The 15,477-nt window shown below is 36.5% G+C and overlaps 1 protein-coding gene and 1 non-coding gene across 2 annotated transcripts in view; one reads left to right on the top strand and one right to left on the bottom strand.

Annotated features, from left to right (window-relative positions):
- Nucleotides 1-5,616: 5,616 nt before the first annotated feature.
- Trnae-cuc (transfer RNA glutamic acid (anticodon CUC)) lies at nt 5,617-5,688 on the bottom strand. The gene has a single exon. It is a non-coding gene; the product is annotated as a tRNA-Glu (tRNA).
- A 3,045-nt stretch (nt 5,689-8,733) lies between these two features.
- LOC134661229 (uncharacterized) overlaps nt 8,734-15,477 on the top strand; it is a 33,242-nt gene continuing 26,498 nt past the window's right edge. The window contains exon 1 of the mRNA XM_063517213.1: nt 8,734-8,983. Coding sequence (XP_063373283.1) covers nt 8,836-8,983 — 148 coding nt within the window. The 5' untranslated portion in view covers nt 8,734-8,835. The remainder of the gene's footprint in view (nt 8,984-15,477) is intronic.

Genomic DNA, 15,477 nt, shown 5'->3' with positions numbered 1-15,477 from the left:
TTCCAGTACAGTCGGAGGCAGATATATTACCATGTGTCATTAATTGCGGAATTGTTGAGTGGCCCTTCTTATTTTTTACATAACGCCAAAAAGCCTTTACATCATCCTGGATTTGATTCGGTACTTTAGGAAAGGGGTTATTATATTTGTTTTGAGAAAATTGGACGTTCGCGTGATGGAATGTGAGAATCTGTGGTTATCTTTTTACAGTAATGATCGCAATTTTGACCAGCAAATGTCTCAACAGCTGTCTAGCCGGCTTTAATTTGGCGATATGTAATCTAATCATGAATCGTCAGTTGTTTAGTTAATTCGTTTATATTCAACAATGCCTTGTTCAGTCTATTTGTTGATGGAATCACTAAAAATAAGCATCTTCTTAAAGTTCAAGTTGTATGATCAGTGCTTTAGCAATATCAAACTATTTTTAGCATAGAAAGAAAATACAAATTCTTCCATTTCTTCCGAAATAAATATCATCACATTGATTCTTAATCGGAAGCATTAGTAGAAAATAACGTTATGAATATATGACACACCTTAGATATTCTTAAGCCGTCGTTAGTATATAAAAGGGATTCAGACAAATCTAGGCTACCTGGATATACCACAAGAATTTTAGCTTCTGGTTAATCATTATTCATTCTATATCAATTTCATACCGTTACTCAACCACATTAGCTCGTTGCTAGAATAAATTACCGTGAAACTGTTATTAATACCGATCATTATTCGCCGTTGACCAACTTTATTACGTGTTGGCAATCTCGCAGCAACTGAATTCTTGTATAGGAGTTTAGGGCTACGTGTTGCGATATATCGTTTTTCTCTTCAATATTCATGTTAATAAGCTTGGAAACTGGCCCGAATAAGATAAATGTATTCAATGATTTATATTATCTTAGGAATTGATTAATTTCTTCCCGTTCCGTCTCTTATCATCGAATGTTTTAATTTTTGTCTTAACATTAGATCTGTGAAAAAATTATTTTAACGGTGCTTGCCATTTAACCGTAACTGTAATTATTTTGTTAATCAATCAATATTTATTTCAGACCAAAATTACAGTCCATATTTGTTAGTTATGTACAGTAATATCTACTTATATCTAATGAAGGTCTTAACGACTAATTTAAGATTATACCGAATGTGTCTTGTATATTTTATTTATTTGTGTGTATATTTTATAATAATATGTATGCTAGGTTTAAGGTATGTATTTATTTATGGGCCAATAGTTGCCTGAAAATAAAGTTTTTCATTCATTCATTAAAGTTAATCAACATCTACTTTTGACTCTGTAAGTTTAAAATCAAGCTTATACATATACGGCAGCTTATACATATAGCCGTAACATTTCAAAATTGATACACATCTTATATTTCCGAAGATGAACAAAGAGTACTGCAATTATTTGCATTGCTGCAGTTCTGTTTCTTCGTGTCGTAACGATATCATCCTTTGCTCAAGGCCAGAACAAATCTGATTTCGCCAGTTTTTGCAATGATGCCCCATTCAATTATTTGGAAGATTTGATGTTCTCCCCGTGAGGGAATATTGAATTAGGAATTTAAAGTTACATTACTATAACTGATCAACCAAATCTTGTCAGTAAAAAAAGGCGCGAAATTCAAATTTTCTATGGGACGATATCCCTTCGCGCCTACATTTTTCAAATTTGCCGCCTTTTTCTACTGTCAAGATCTGGTTGACCAAGTATAGTTAAACTACGCATTGCACGAGATGAGGTGGATCTATGTTAATATTAAACGGATGAAGTGTGATTGATCTTATTATATTCGTCTGGCACTTTATCATAATGATCTTGATCAATAACGTTCCTACAAATCAAGATAATGAAATGTTCTACTCTTCAATATAACTTTAACCTTCACTAGCACAATTTTAACGTAAAATTGTATGTCTGTTTCTATGGGATTGACGAGTTCCTCTTCCACCTGATAAGGTACATATTGGTAGGCGAAGATAACTACATATACATTGTATGGCCAAAATACCTAACAAAATTGTTTCAGAAAGATTTTCTTTTGCAAATATCCAGCTTCGTATATCGTTGGTATTATGAATAAAGGTCCGATACTAAGAATATATAAGTGTTTTGTAATCTTCATCAATCTCGCCAACTAGCTTCTTAATTAACTACGACCACGACAATTGATTAATGGTTTCAGATAATCGCCTCGTCCGGACAATGATTTTATTCCTGATAAGAAAATAACTTTAGCGTATCAGAAGCTTAGTCATGTGAATGCGATCTACAGTAGAACCTGAGACCTGCTTTACACGTCTACGTTTAATACTATTTCTCACCTAAAACACCATTTATTCAATTTACGTGCGAGTTGTTTTCATATAACTTTTCACGTATTGCTTCAAATCAAAATCTTCTTAAACGGGTTTCAGTTTCACTGTATAAGTTGCTTCTTGCCGAAAATTATCACCGCAACTTGTCATGATATAACTCTGTAAAAACTTCTTTACGATTCCATTGACCAATAGATTACGTGTATATGCAAAATTGGTAATCGATAGGTCTCGGTCGTCTCGGACGATGTTGTAGAAATGTCCCAATTTCATTGCAATAGTCAATTCCGCTGTTTCAGGAAGTGCGTGCCGTTTGTCCATTATAAGTAATAATTTAGAGAAGTAATTGAAGCGTTTTGTAACAGTGACTATTGAATAACTTTGTAAAATGCAAATTCCTTGGGATGCAATGGCATGCATTTGAAGAAACAAACGCGTGGGAAAGGCGATTCCTTCTTGGATATTGTCAGTTTCATGCTTGACTGAATTCTGTTTACTGACATTCTAACTTATAATATTAATTGTTTTCCCTCCCTCTTGTTATATACTTAAGTTAGATTTTTTTGATATTGTCTGTTTTATGTAGGTACCTAGTCACGGAATAAATTCGGATTTGGGTAAATACTAAAACAAAATATTAAAATTTCATTACCTATGTTATGATATCGAAGTAGATCAGATGAGGAGTGTCTTTTTCAAAAGCCCTTATTTCGCTATAAAAAATACCAAAACCATACCAAAATAAGCCCTTTGAAAAGACCTTCCTCAAGATATTTGAATGTACCAAAATATTATACGCAAACTAATCTGTTATACGCAAAATAGATTATTTTTTCGTTCTCGATAAACAAAACGAAGTTATCTACTATTTTTTTTCTCAAGTACTTAACAGCCACACCACAATAACGGGCTCAACCACAAGCAAGCCAAACATTTTAAAAGGTCCTACAGTATAACAGAAGCCAAATTCACTACCGTCTTTTTTGACCACAGAATGTGGTGTCCACAAAAACTCAGGTTGCTGACCTATTGCGATAACTGTTGCAGGGCCTACAGAATATCGAAAATCGAAATTTCATTATCTGTCTCTATCGGTCTTGCTTCGATTGATAGAGAGGAAAGAACGAATGAGGTTATAGCCCAGTCTTCCACGGCCCTACACAATGACAATTACATAATGACTGTTTTTGCGTTTATACTTTCTATGATTATTTCTCTGTAAGTGCTGATTTATCAATTGTTCTGCGAATGGTTAAGGTTTTGTGGAACAATGGAGGTTTTATTGGCGTTTCTAAATTACATTCAGTGCAATCAGTGGTTGTTTTTACACAAATCTTTTGATTTTATGTCCTAAAATGATTAAATTTGTCAGTGTTACAATTATTGGCAGGTTTTTACTTTTGATAAGCAGATTTGACTTTTATAAACAGTTTGCTTGGCCAATTTTCTGGTAAGTTCTATCTGATTTAGTTAGTAGCATTGTTTTACCTACCTACCTACTGACTACAAAACTAACGATCTACTGACAAAAAAACGTAGGTAATTTCGTTATTTAACTCTCTGTCAATCGAATATGCAAGAGTGATAGAGAGGTAGATAACGTGTGCTATGCTTGAGTGTAGGTATAGCCCAAGAAGTGTTAGGTGCAATAACATTCACATAATTATGCATCAAAATGCATGTATTTATTTAACCTTGACAGGAAAAATGCAAGGGCAAAAGCTGTAAGCAGAAATGCAAAGATGCTTATAATGCAGTTCGAAAATTGCATAAAATGTCCGTAACAGCTGTGAAACGTCGCAGCCAACCGATTCGTCATTATCTACCGGCTTCATGGTTGTTACTTTTACAATTCTAACCCTGCAGTTGTTATCGACTCTAAAACCTTAACTAAAAGAGCTAGATTCTAATGATTTGTAGATCTGTAAGTTTATTTGAAAATTTATATATAACCAATATAAAAATACAGTCACTCTCAACTTTACTCTTTTATAATAAGGGTTAAATTCGAATACAAATAAGCTAGTATTGGATATTCGAAAAGTTCTCACAAGATTAGCTTTTGCGTGCCATATTGTCTTATTGCGATAGTAATAAAGTTTATTTTGGCTAATAATAATTTAGTGTTAATTTTGTTTATTATGAGTAGGAAGGAACCAACCAACTGCTTCCGTCATTGTCTTGGTTTACGGAATTTATTTAATTAGTAGGAAATAGATGTGATCGGTGATTTGAGGTTGTCTGAGAAAAGTAAGGTTTCAGAATAAATAAGAAAAAAATATAAATTTTGAACATTACTTGCATTTTAGAAGCAATCTTTATAATTTACTTATACACATAAAATAAACTATGGAACACCATTATTTTCAAGTTGAATTGAAATTTTCCTTTACATCCTTCTTGAAATTGGACGTTATTTAATCTGATTTATATTATTATGAATTAATCATCAATCATATTTTATTTACCTATAAAATATCTTTTATTTATTTATATCATATAAAATACAAAGTAGGTACAAGCTGAAAATATCTACATGTGAACATATTTAATCATGAAATCTAATCTAGGGTATAGCTATTGATAGGTTATATACTTATGGCATTAAAATTACTGTTATGGCATTAAAATTACTGTTATGGCATCTTTTTCAAATATGTTCATAACAAAAACTTAAAACAATAACACCACTGTTTCAACAGAATATGCCATTGCACTAACAATAAACTTAAATTGCAAAGATTCCCAGGCAATTGCAATCTCAACCAGATTTAGTTCGATAAGTAAGCCCCAATTAAGTCCCGCTACTCCACGCTAGGTGGCGCAATGTCACGCTGTAATCGATTTCAAGTCGTATGCTTATGGTAATTACGTTGACATTTCAATGATAAAGTTAAGACCTTAACTCGAACGATTAATTTTGATTTTTATACATTGCGTAATTAGGTTGTCATTTAAATAACGGGGTTGGGAAGTTGATCCACTAGATGGCGTCCTTCCTTAGCTCATTATGAAAAGTTATTAATGTGCTTATAGAGCGTGGCGACTTGATTGAATAATGTTTAATAATCGGTTGTTAGTTACATTCTTGTAATAGAGTGGTTGTGGTTATTATGTCAGGTATAAGAAGCGAATGAACATGATACCGTTAAAAGCCAATAAAAAGGTGTACTTTTTATTTTGCTTGCTCTGTATTATAAGCAGAAACAATGACTGAGTTTAAAAAACATGAGGGTTTAATTCTATGAAAGTCTAGTAATCTTGCAAATAAAAATAAAATACAAAAAGTTATTCCGATACCGGGAATCGAACCCGAGCCTCCTGGGTGAGAGCCAGGTATCCTAGCCACTAGACCATATCGGATATTCTTTGTCAAGGCGAAATGTTTGTAGCAATGGATGCACTGGTAAGATTATAAATAAGTTAAGGCGGGGTTATTTTTTTATTTATTTATGTACGTATATTATGATAATTATGAGCACTTTGCATTATTCGAGCGATAGGCAACAGAACGGAATTGTCCTCACTGTCCTCAGGCGTATATATCTCCGAACTACTCCGATGTGGTGGTCCGATATTAGAGCATGCAAGTTCAGTTCAAATATCCTTACACTCAAACCTTTCGCCGTTAAACGTAAGTTTGGCGAACCTAATATTAGTTCAAAATGTACCATACTTTTTTGAAACAAAAAACAATTATCAATGGCCACTACCTGAATCACTTGTGAATTCCAGTGCATAAAATTTTGCATTGTCAGCGTCATTGTGTAAGTACTCAACTCGACATACGCCGTTATCCCTCGAGTGACCGATGGCGCGTGCGCGGAATGCGGGGAAAGTGTCCACCTGCGAGCACGCGAGCGGTGGCTGGTCGACGCCCGGGGTGGCCAATGAGGATAGCCCGAAACTGAGCTCAGATGGCGCTGCAATCGGAGAAAAACAATGAGTTAAAAACCTATAGATTATAAATTGGTTCCAAATGTCTGGGAACCAAAGAAAGTTTATTTTTACTTTTAGAGATGCTTCACCCCCACACTAACGTCTTCAGAGTGTAATCATATTGCAGAGTATCATGGTTTCAGAATTTATCGAATAAAAAGCAAGCTGAGCTAAAGATAGGTACGTTATAATCTACAGATTTGTCTGTTCCAGTTGGTTTAAATAATCAGTAGGTGTTTATCCTCATTAGAAATAGCAACCCAATTGCGTAAGTGGAGGTGGTCGGGATGTTAGATAATTATGGCTATTTGGCTATATTCATATAGATAAATTAAACTGCTAATAATTGAAGTCATGTAATCAAATTAAACATAATTCTGCGTTAAAATAACGAGCATCCTGGTAATACCAACCTACATCCTACACTTTGATGTAAAATGAAACTTTCGAGAAACTAAAATAAAACTACTTACATTTAAAATATAGAATAGAATAATTCGTTCAAAATAGTTTTATTTCAAACTATAGCGGTAAATCTTTCCGAGACACCTTCGTACAAGCTGTGTCCTTCAATTTTATTACTATGTATATCATTCACTGTGTCAATGACACATCCTAACAAATAAAATTTCTAACCATTTAAGACTAATAGAAAACAATAAGATAAGTCGTAATGATATACGTTACAATCATTATATACTTACAGACGCCATTGTACAGAGAAAGTGATGAAAGTGATGGACAGATAATCACCTACATTGCCACGATACTTGCGCCATTATGTTATTCATTATGTTATTATAGCTGGCGGCTTGCCGAGTGTTAGATGTTTAGCTGGAACACCTTATTATGGTATATAGGTGTCATATTCAATCAAAACCAATTTAGACAATGGAAATGCATTGATTATCAGTTTTGGTTATTACGCTGAAGAGAAAAATAAAAAGACTGTAGTATGGGTAATATGACTGATTGATTGCCCCAATTTGTCCAACAGATCAATCGATCTTTGGGTAGTAAATCAGCCGACTTATGATTTATTATTTCTTTTAATAAAAACTAAAACGATCAGGGTAGTCAAATGGCTAATCGAACTGTTAAAACAGAGCTTAAAGTCCACAAGGCCTGTTACGGAATTCATGATTGGTTTGCTTTGTTTCAAAGCCTTATTGGAGGAGATTTTTTTTTATTCATCCGACGAACTTAACAAGCGGATTATGGATTATTTTAATGCATTTTTGACCGTTCGACCGTATGTTCCTTCATTATTTGCATTTTGCAATGCTTGTACCATCGCCCATACTGTTAACTGTACATTGGTGGATTATGCCTTTTGTAATAAGGTCCACCGATGTACAGTTAGGATTGTTGCTGTTTGTAGTAGGTATCTTCCACGCAAAAACTTAGCAATTTCATTAATTGAGAAAGTCAGGACTGCTGAATAAATCGTTTTTTTCTATGGATATGTTACCTCACTGTCACTCGCGTTCCTCGAGCTACTTCCGTTTCCCTTTTATTTTCTTTTACGTCGTTAACTTCAAATTAACCGCTGTGATTGGCGGAGATTGGCGGGTTGTTTTAACAAGTCTAACAAGTAACAACCTGTCGTTGGAAAATTGGTCCAATCTTACTACAATGTTACAGCAAATTGTTTGGACTTTCGTAGAAAGTTTGCTATAAGTTAATGGTCTGGAAACCCTGGGATATATTGAAATTATATTTATTAGATCTTAAAATGTTAGTGCTATTTCTAGAGCGACATGGTTAACGCTATAAGTCTAGTTCATTACCTACTATGGACTAAATAGGAAATAGTAAGCCCGTTTGTGAATATTTCTATGTAGATTAGGTTAGACTTTAGACCTATAGAGTCATTTACATGCATTTTAGGTTTAGTTTTGCAAGATTTGATATAAGATTAGTGAAGTGTCCTATATAGACAAAAAAGGCGTCAAAGTCGGACCAAGCATTTGCAATGCCAAGTGTGGAAACGTCATCACTAATGTCAAATTTCTATAAAAATATCACGTTTATAATAAGACTACCTCACTTTGTTCTGTTCAAGTCGGTGCAAAGTTACCTTAGACGGACTCTACCTAGGTTTTCTGTTCAAGCATTTATGTTATTGATGGTAATAAGATGATTGAGCTACCTATATTTTATACACTTATTCCAATCGTATGTCAACATTATTGTTAGAAGTTGAATTAGTTTACAATCTATTCGGCATTGTCGGTAACCATAATTTGCCATAAATAACTGATGAATCTGATGATAAAATAATAAATTTAAATCTGACCGAAAAAATGACAAAGGTGGAATGGTGAACAGGTCGATTTTAACGTATTAATTAATAGTTAATTTTTCAATTATAAAATATGACTTTTCAATAATGATTGCGATAAAATGAATACTTTAAGATTCTTATTATAACAAATGTCTCCTTTTGTTACAGATACGCTTCAACGAAACCAAATACCGACCAAAATGACGTAAAAACCAAGTGAACGTGAACAAACCCTAACTTAGTGTGAACAAAAATGAGTGACGTGCAAAGTGCATAAATCCAAGATGGCGTCGTTAGTGACATTGTTGTGTGTGTTGTGTGGATTGGGAAACGCGTGGGCGCACGTGGCGCTGACGTTCCCACCAGCGAGGCGGTATGATCTGGACTTTTTGGACAACACGAGGACGAAGCCGCCATGTGGGATGCCGAAAGGTAAAGTACTTACTTGGTTACTTGATACATACATGTTAGAGTCAGACCAAAAAAAGTCTGCAGCGGATTTGAAAGCCCACGCAGTGCAAGTGTTGTTTATAAGTCATCATTTCATAGAAGTTTGGCGTTTAAAATAACACTTGCACTGCGTGAGCTATCAAATCCGCTGCAGACTTTTCTTGGTCTGACTCTAGACTGAGTGTCTCCACAGATGGATTGCAAAAATGAGATTTTATTAATTTCACGAGTCTCATGCTTTTTTATTTAGTCTAGTCCAGTATGAGTCGAGTGCGAGACATAGTTCTACCCTATTTATGAGAATTGAGCCCGCTTCGTATACAGTGTGGAAAGTTAACTCGGGCCCTGGAGGGAAACTACCTTAAATCCTTGAGCTAGCTCATTTTACTTAAAGGAGACATTCCTTTATTTTTAAAAAGAAACAAAACTGCATTCAAAGATTTTCTAAAACTCGCTTGCCTCGCCCGGGACTCGAACCAACTAAAATTAAAAAAAACACACACACCCTATTTTATTATACTAATCGATAGTATTAATATTCAGGATAAAATTTCTCTAACAAACATTTGGTCTTAAAAATAAAAACAATCGTTAAATCTAACATTAAATTTATTTTACTATCAATTTGTTACACTTAAATTATTTAACTGATAAATTGTTCGAAATGAGCCCCGTGGTTCCATCTACACAAAATTAGTCGCCGTTGAAATTCATTTCTTGTAGCCTTCATCAAAGTGTTGTGGTGTATGCTCCTAATAACATTTTCTACCGCAACCCTTAGCTCTTGAACGGTTTCATAGCAAGTTTCATAAATAACATTTTTTACATGACCCCATAAAAAGATGTCCATGGGCGTCAGGTCTGGACTTCTTGCAGGCCATCTAATCGTCCCGTTTGTACCTATCCAGGTATTGAAATGTTCATTGAGGTAAGCCCTGGCAATTCTGCTGTTGTGGGCAGGTGCACCATCTTGTTGAAAAATGATATTATTTCGTTCCTCTTCTGGTAGAAGGTTTAATTGATTTTGTAGAAGCTCCAATATTTCAATGTATTTTGCTGCATTCAGATGTCCTTCGTAAATGTGCACCAAAACAACCATATTACTTTTGATTCCACACCAAACATTAAACGAAAATCTGACCTGATTGTTCGTTTCACGGACACGGAATGGATTTTGACGACACCAGTAATGATTGTTATGAGAGAGATAACAGAATTGTTACGTGTCTTTTACTTGTTAAAAGTGAACAGTAACCAAATGTTTGTTAGAGAAATTTTATCCTAAGTATTAATACTATCGATTAGTATAATAAAATAGAGAGTGTGTGTTTTTAGGGTTCCGTAGCCAAATGGCAAAAAACGGAACCCTTATAGATTCGTCATGTCTGTCTGTCTGTCTGTCTGTCCGTCTGTCTGTCCGTCTGTCTGTCCGTCTGTCTGTCCGTCTGTCTGTCCGTCCGTATGTCACAGCCACTTTTCTCCGAAACTATAAGAACTATACTGTTGAAACTTGGTAAGTAGATGTATTCTGTGAACCGCATTAAGATTTTCACACAAAAATAGAAAAAAAACAATGAATTTTTGGGGTTCCCCATACTTCGAACTGAAACTCAAAATTTTTTTTTCATCAAACCCATACGTGTGGGGTATCTATGGATAGGTCTTCAAAAATGATATTGAGGTTCCTAATATCATTTTTTTCTAAACTGAATAGTTTGCGCGAGAGACACTTCCAAAGTGGTAAAATGTGTGTCCCCCCCCCCCCCGTAACTTCTAAAATAAGAGAATGATAAAACTAAAAAAAATATATGATGTACATTACCATGTAAACTTCCACCGAAAATTGGTTTGAACGAGATCTAGTAAGTAGTTTTTTTTTATACGTCATAAATCGCCTAAATACGGAACCCTTCATGGGCGAGTCCGACTCGCACTTGGCCGCTTTTTTTAATTTTAGTTGGTTCGAGTCCCGGGCAAGGCAAGCGAGTTTTAGAAAATCTTTGAATGCAGTTTTGTTTCTTTTTCAAAATAAAGGAATGTCTCCTTTAAGTAAAATGAGCTTGCTCAAGGATTTAAGGTAGTTTCCCTCCAGGGCCCGAGATAACTTTCCACACTGTATACGAGACGAGAGTAAAGAAGACAGTCTGATGGTGACTGCAGCAGCGTTACTGCTATTTAAAGCGTTGCTAGTGCCATTGCCGGCTTTCCACTGCTGAAACACTGAAGCAGTATGAATGTTGCAGTCGCCACACCTAAGAATGTTGCCATAAATGGATTGAATGATTTGAACGTGGATTCAACGGTGTCAGCCAGCTTGCACAAATCATCACACTAACCACACTGGGTTGAGAGTATTTTTACATCTAAACTCCACAGTCCACACCACGTTTAATATCTGAGTTCAACCAAAGGATGAGTTTTCAAAACACCTAATCTAAATTACTTCGACTCCATTTAAAATGTTATGTAGAATGGTGGCAATTAAATTTTACTTAAGTTACAGCTAAGCAAATACGTGTAATAAAGGCAATTATGTACCGTCGCCACATTAAAAGTAACAATGTCAACTGTAAACAGAGCGCAGGTAAACTGTAAACTGGAATTGGTTGCGCTAGTGCGCCCGAATCAGAGTGGAGATTTGGGCTAACCAGTGTGATGTGAACTTCAGATTAGTGAAACGAAATATATGCCAGATCCGTTATGAGGATTGTTTTCTCTCATCTGTTATTCGACATTAGTGAATTTCATATGGGTTATGCCTTGTTTAAAAAAAAGTAATATGTATAGGTAAATACTTATAAATTTACTCGTATTGCAATGATGAACTTATGTTGATTTTGCCACGGTATCAAAGAAAAATAAGGGTTTATCAACAAAGTAATCCGATAGTAGAAAGATGTGAAAATAAGCATAATTAATTTAAGAAAAATGTGAAAATAAGCATAATTAATTTAAGAAAACTCTACAAAACAATACATTTTTAGATTTATTTGATAGCAGATTAAAACGAAAATGAGCGGCCATTTAAAAGGATATTATATACTGTACCACTGTAGGGTTATGTACTCAGTTAAAATACTGGTTGACGGTTGACCTGAGTTTTCGGCTCTAGCTCGCTAAGTGACTGGAATTAGACCCCTGTAAACAAACAGCAGAGATAGTGCAGTGCAGATAATGATGCGCTTGCGGCGGGGTCACTAACCTCGGTGACTTAATAACTGTACTACGCAGTTACTTAGTTAAAATACTGGTTGACCTGAGTTTTCCACTATAGCTCGCTAAGTGACTGAAATTAGATCCCTGTAAACAAACAGCAGAGATAGTGCAGTGGAGATAATGAATATAATGATGCGCTTGCGGCGGGGTCTTTAACCTTGGTGACTAATAAAATAACTGTACCACTGTAGGGTTACTTATTTAAAATACTGGTTCACCTGAGTGTCAGACTCTAGCTGGCTAAGTGACTGGAATTAGACCATGTAAACAAACAGCAGAGATAGTGCAGTGCAGATAATGAATATAATGATGCGCTTGCGGCGGGGTCTTTAACCTTGGTGACTAATAAAATAACTGTACCACTGTAGGGTTACTTATTTAAAATACTGGTTCACCTGAGTGTCAGACTCTAGCTGGCTAAGTGACCGGAATTAGACCATGTAAACAAACAGCAGAGATAGTGCAGATAATGATGCGATTGCAGCGGGGACACTGACCTCGGCGGTGACTAATAAATAACAGTAATAACTGTGCTAGTGCACTAGGGTTATAAGGCTTTGACTATTCATACTTCATATGATAGGGCCCCAAGGCGGATACAATAATACTTTTTTAGTCACTGATTTTTTATCCTTCTCTCTGTATGTACTAGAAGTAGGACACTGTATTGTTAAAAAAACGAAAACAGAATGCGACATCTTAAAATTAAGACACCTAACTTTTGTATGTACATAGGCGAAGTTATAATGTCCTTCCATGCAATAAATAGGTGCTTATCCTTTATTTCTCTGTTTAGTGGGTAGCTATTCACATTAAATGATTTCTGTTTTTCTAAAATCATTCTCATTAGTGCACAGACGTCACAGATTTAGGTAATCCCAGTAAAATTGGAGACGAAATCAAAACAGAATAAAAAATAAAGATACCTACCTACAGTCGTTTTATGTTGAATTTATGGTGCATCAAACCCGACTATCACTGTTGTATCGCACCAATTAGAGTTTGTGCGGAAAGAGATGAGTCGTGAAATCTTGGTGTAACGGCTGGGAGTTAAAACACCAGTGAAAAATCCGAAAATGCACAAAAAATTATATTAATCGAATTTAAAAACGGAAAGTAGGTACACATATAAAAAAAATGAGCGCAAGAGACGTGCGGCTGGCGCGGAGTCTAGATCGGAACCAATTCGGGTTTGTTCGGAAATGCATAGATGCACCCCGGCTCCCCGCACCTCTCTCAGCTCTTACACATTCATTGACGCTTTTAATGAGATATTATTTGCATCGCGAACATACCCCCCCCCTAGTGCTGCACTAGCAGCACTCATCCCCTATCGGAAGGTGAGCGACGCGTGTGGCAGATCTGGTAAGTATTCCCGTTCTGGTCTTAATCCTCACCATTCGGATCCGCCCGTCTTTTCCAGGTATAACTTCTTGTATAATGCCCCTGGGCCACACATTGCGAGGCCCGTCTGGCTCTACAATAAGTACGAGGTCTCCAACTTGCAATGGCCTCGCCTCTGCTTGCCATTTCTTTCGCGGCACCAGGTCAGGCAGAACCTCCCTCACCCAACGCTTCCAGTATTGGTCAGCAAGGAGTTGAGCTATGCGCCATTGTTTTCGTAGAAAAAACTCTGATCCGTCAAAGACTCCAATGTGTGGTAGATTGGATGAGGTACCCACAAGAAAGTGGTTAGGTGTCAAAGTTTCCTGGCTATTTGGCTCGACAGAAACGTGGGTTAGCGGTCGGCTGTTTACTATATTTTCAACTTCAGCGAGTAGCGTGTTTAAAGTCTCCTCTCTAGGAGCTCGTTCTTTTAGTATGGTTTTCAGGGATACCTTTACACTTCGTATTAGGCGCTCCCATGCACCTCCCCAGTGTGGGCTAGCAGGGGGAATAAAAGTCCATTTTGCCCCGTGGTTCATCGCTCCATCTTTGAGTTTCTCCTCGTCCAGTTCCTGAATCGACCTTCTAAGTTCAGTATCGGCACCTCGGAGATTCGTCCCATTGTCCGAAAACAATTGCTGAGGCCAGCCTCGTCTTGCTGCCATGCGGCGCAGAGCCATGATGAAGGAATCGGAGGTAAGTGATGCGACGGTCTCCAGGTGTATAGCTCTCACCGTTAAGCAGGTAAACAGGACGCCATATCTTTTTTCGCGTCTTCTCCCAATAGTTACCTCCATAGGACCGAACAGATCTACGCCACAAAAGGTAAAAGGACGTTGATGGTGAGCCAATCTAGCACCAGGTAGGTCTCCCATTCTGGGAATCTCTGGTTTACATTTTTTAAGTCGGCAGGTCATGCACTTAGATACAACGTTTTTAACGGTAGGTCTTAATTTTGTAATCCAGTATCTTTGTTTTATATTATTTACAACCAATTCCTGATATCCATGCGCAGAGCTGGTATGATAATATTTTACAATCAGGCGCGCCGTATAATTCTGACCATCTAGGATTGCAGGTCTTCTCATTGCCGGCGAAACATCTGCAGCCTCATCGATGCGGCCCGCCGCGCGCAAGACTCCATATTCGTCGAGGAACGGTGACAAAGTAAGTATTTTACTATTTTTATTAATGTGTTTTCCTTGTTCAAGGTCACTTATTTCTTGTCCGAAACTTTCAGCTTGAGAATATCTCAAAATTAAACTTTCAGCTTTCTCCATGGTGACATCTTTCTCAATGGTATGTTTTCTACATTTGTTTATAAAGGTAAGTACCATATTAGTAGACCTAAGTAGGCGCAACCAGGAAGAAAATCTTGTTGGGTCCGGCACAGGTAAGTCAATTTCATTATTTTGTATAATATTTACACATTCTAAATCATCTGTGTTTTTTATTTCAGGGTTCAGTACATCGGTTGGCCAGTCACACTCATCACGTCGGAGGAAGGTCGGTCCATGAAGCCATTCGTTTTCCAAAATGCGGCAGTCATAGTTTTTTCGCGTGCCCAAGTCCGCTATGTTTAATTTTGTAGGCACGTACCTCCATTCACTAATGAGCGTCATCTCGTCAATCTCGCCTAAGCGATGTGATATGTACGGTTTGTAGGTACGCGCGGCATTCCTTATCCAATGCAAAGTACAACTCGAATCACTCCAAAAGGTTCGTCGCTCGGCCTTTATCTTATGTTCCTTTGTTATCGCATCTGCTAAGCGAGCAGATAAAACAGCAGCTTGTAATTCCGCCCTAGGAATTGATAAGGTTTTATTAGGCATTACACGACTTCTGCTAGCTATAAATGCAACTTGTATTAATCC

Source organism: Cydia amplana, chromosome 2 (assembly GCF_948474715.1).
Source record: "Cydia amplana chromosome 2, ilCydAmpl1.1, whole genome shotgun sequence".
NCBI lineage: Eukaryota > Metazoa > Arthropoda > Insecta > Lepidoptera > Tortricidae > Cydia > Cydia amplana.
The sequence above is the reverse complement of the archived record's forward strand: the minus strand, read 5'-3'. Positions and strand labels throughout refer to the sequence as shown.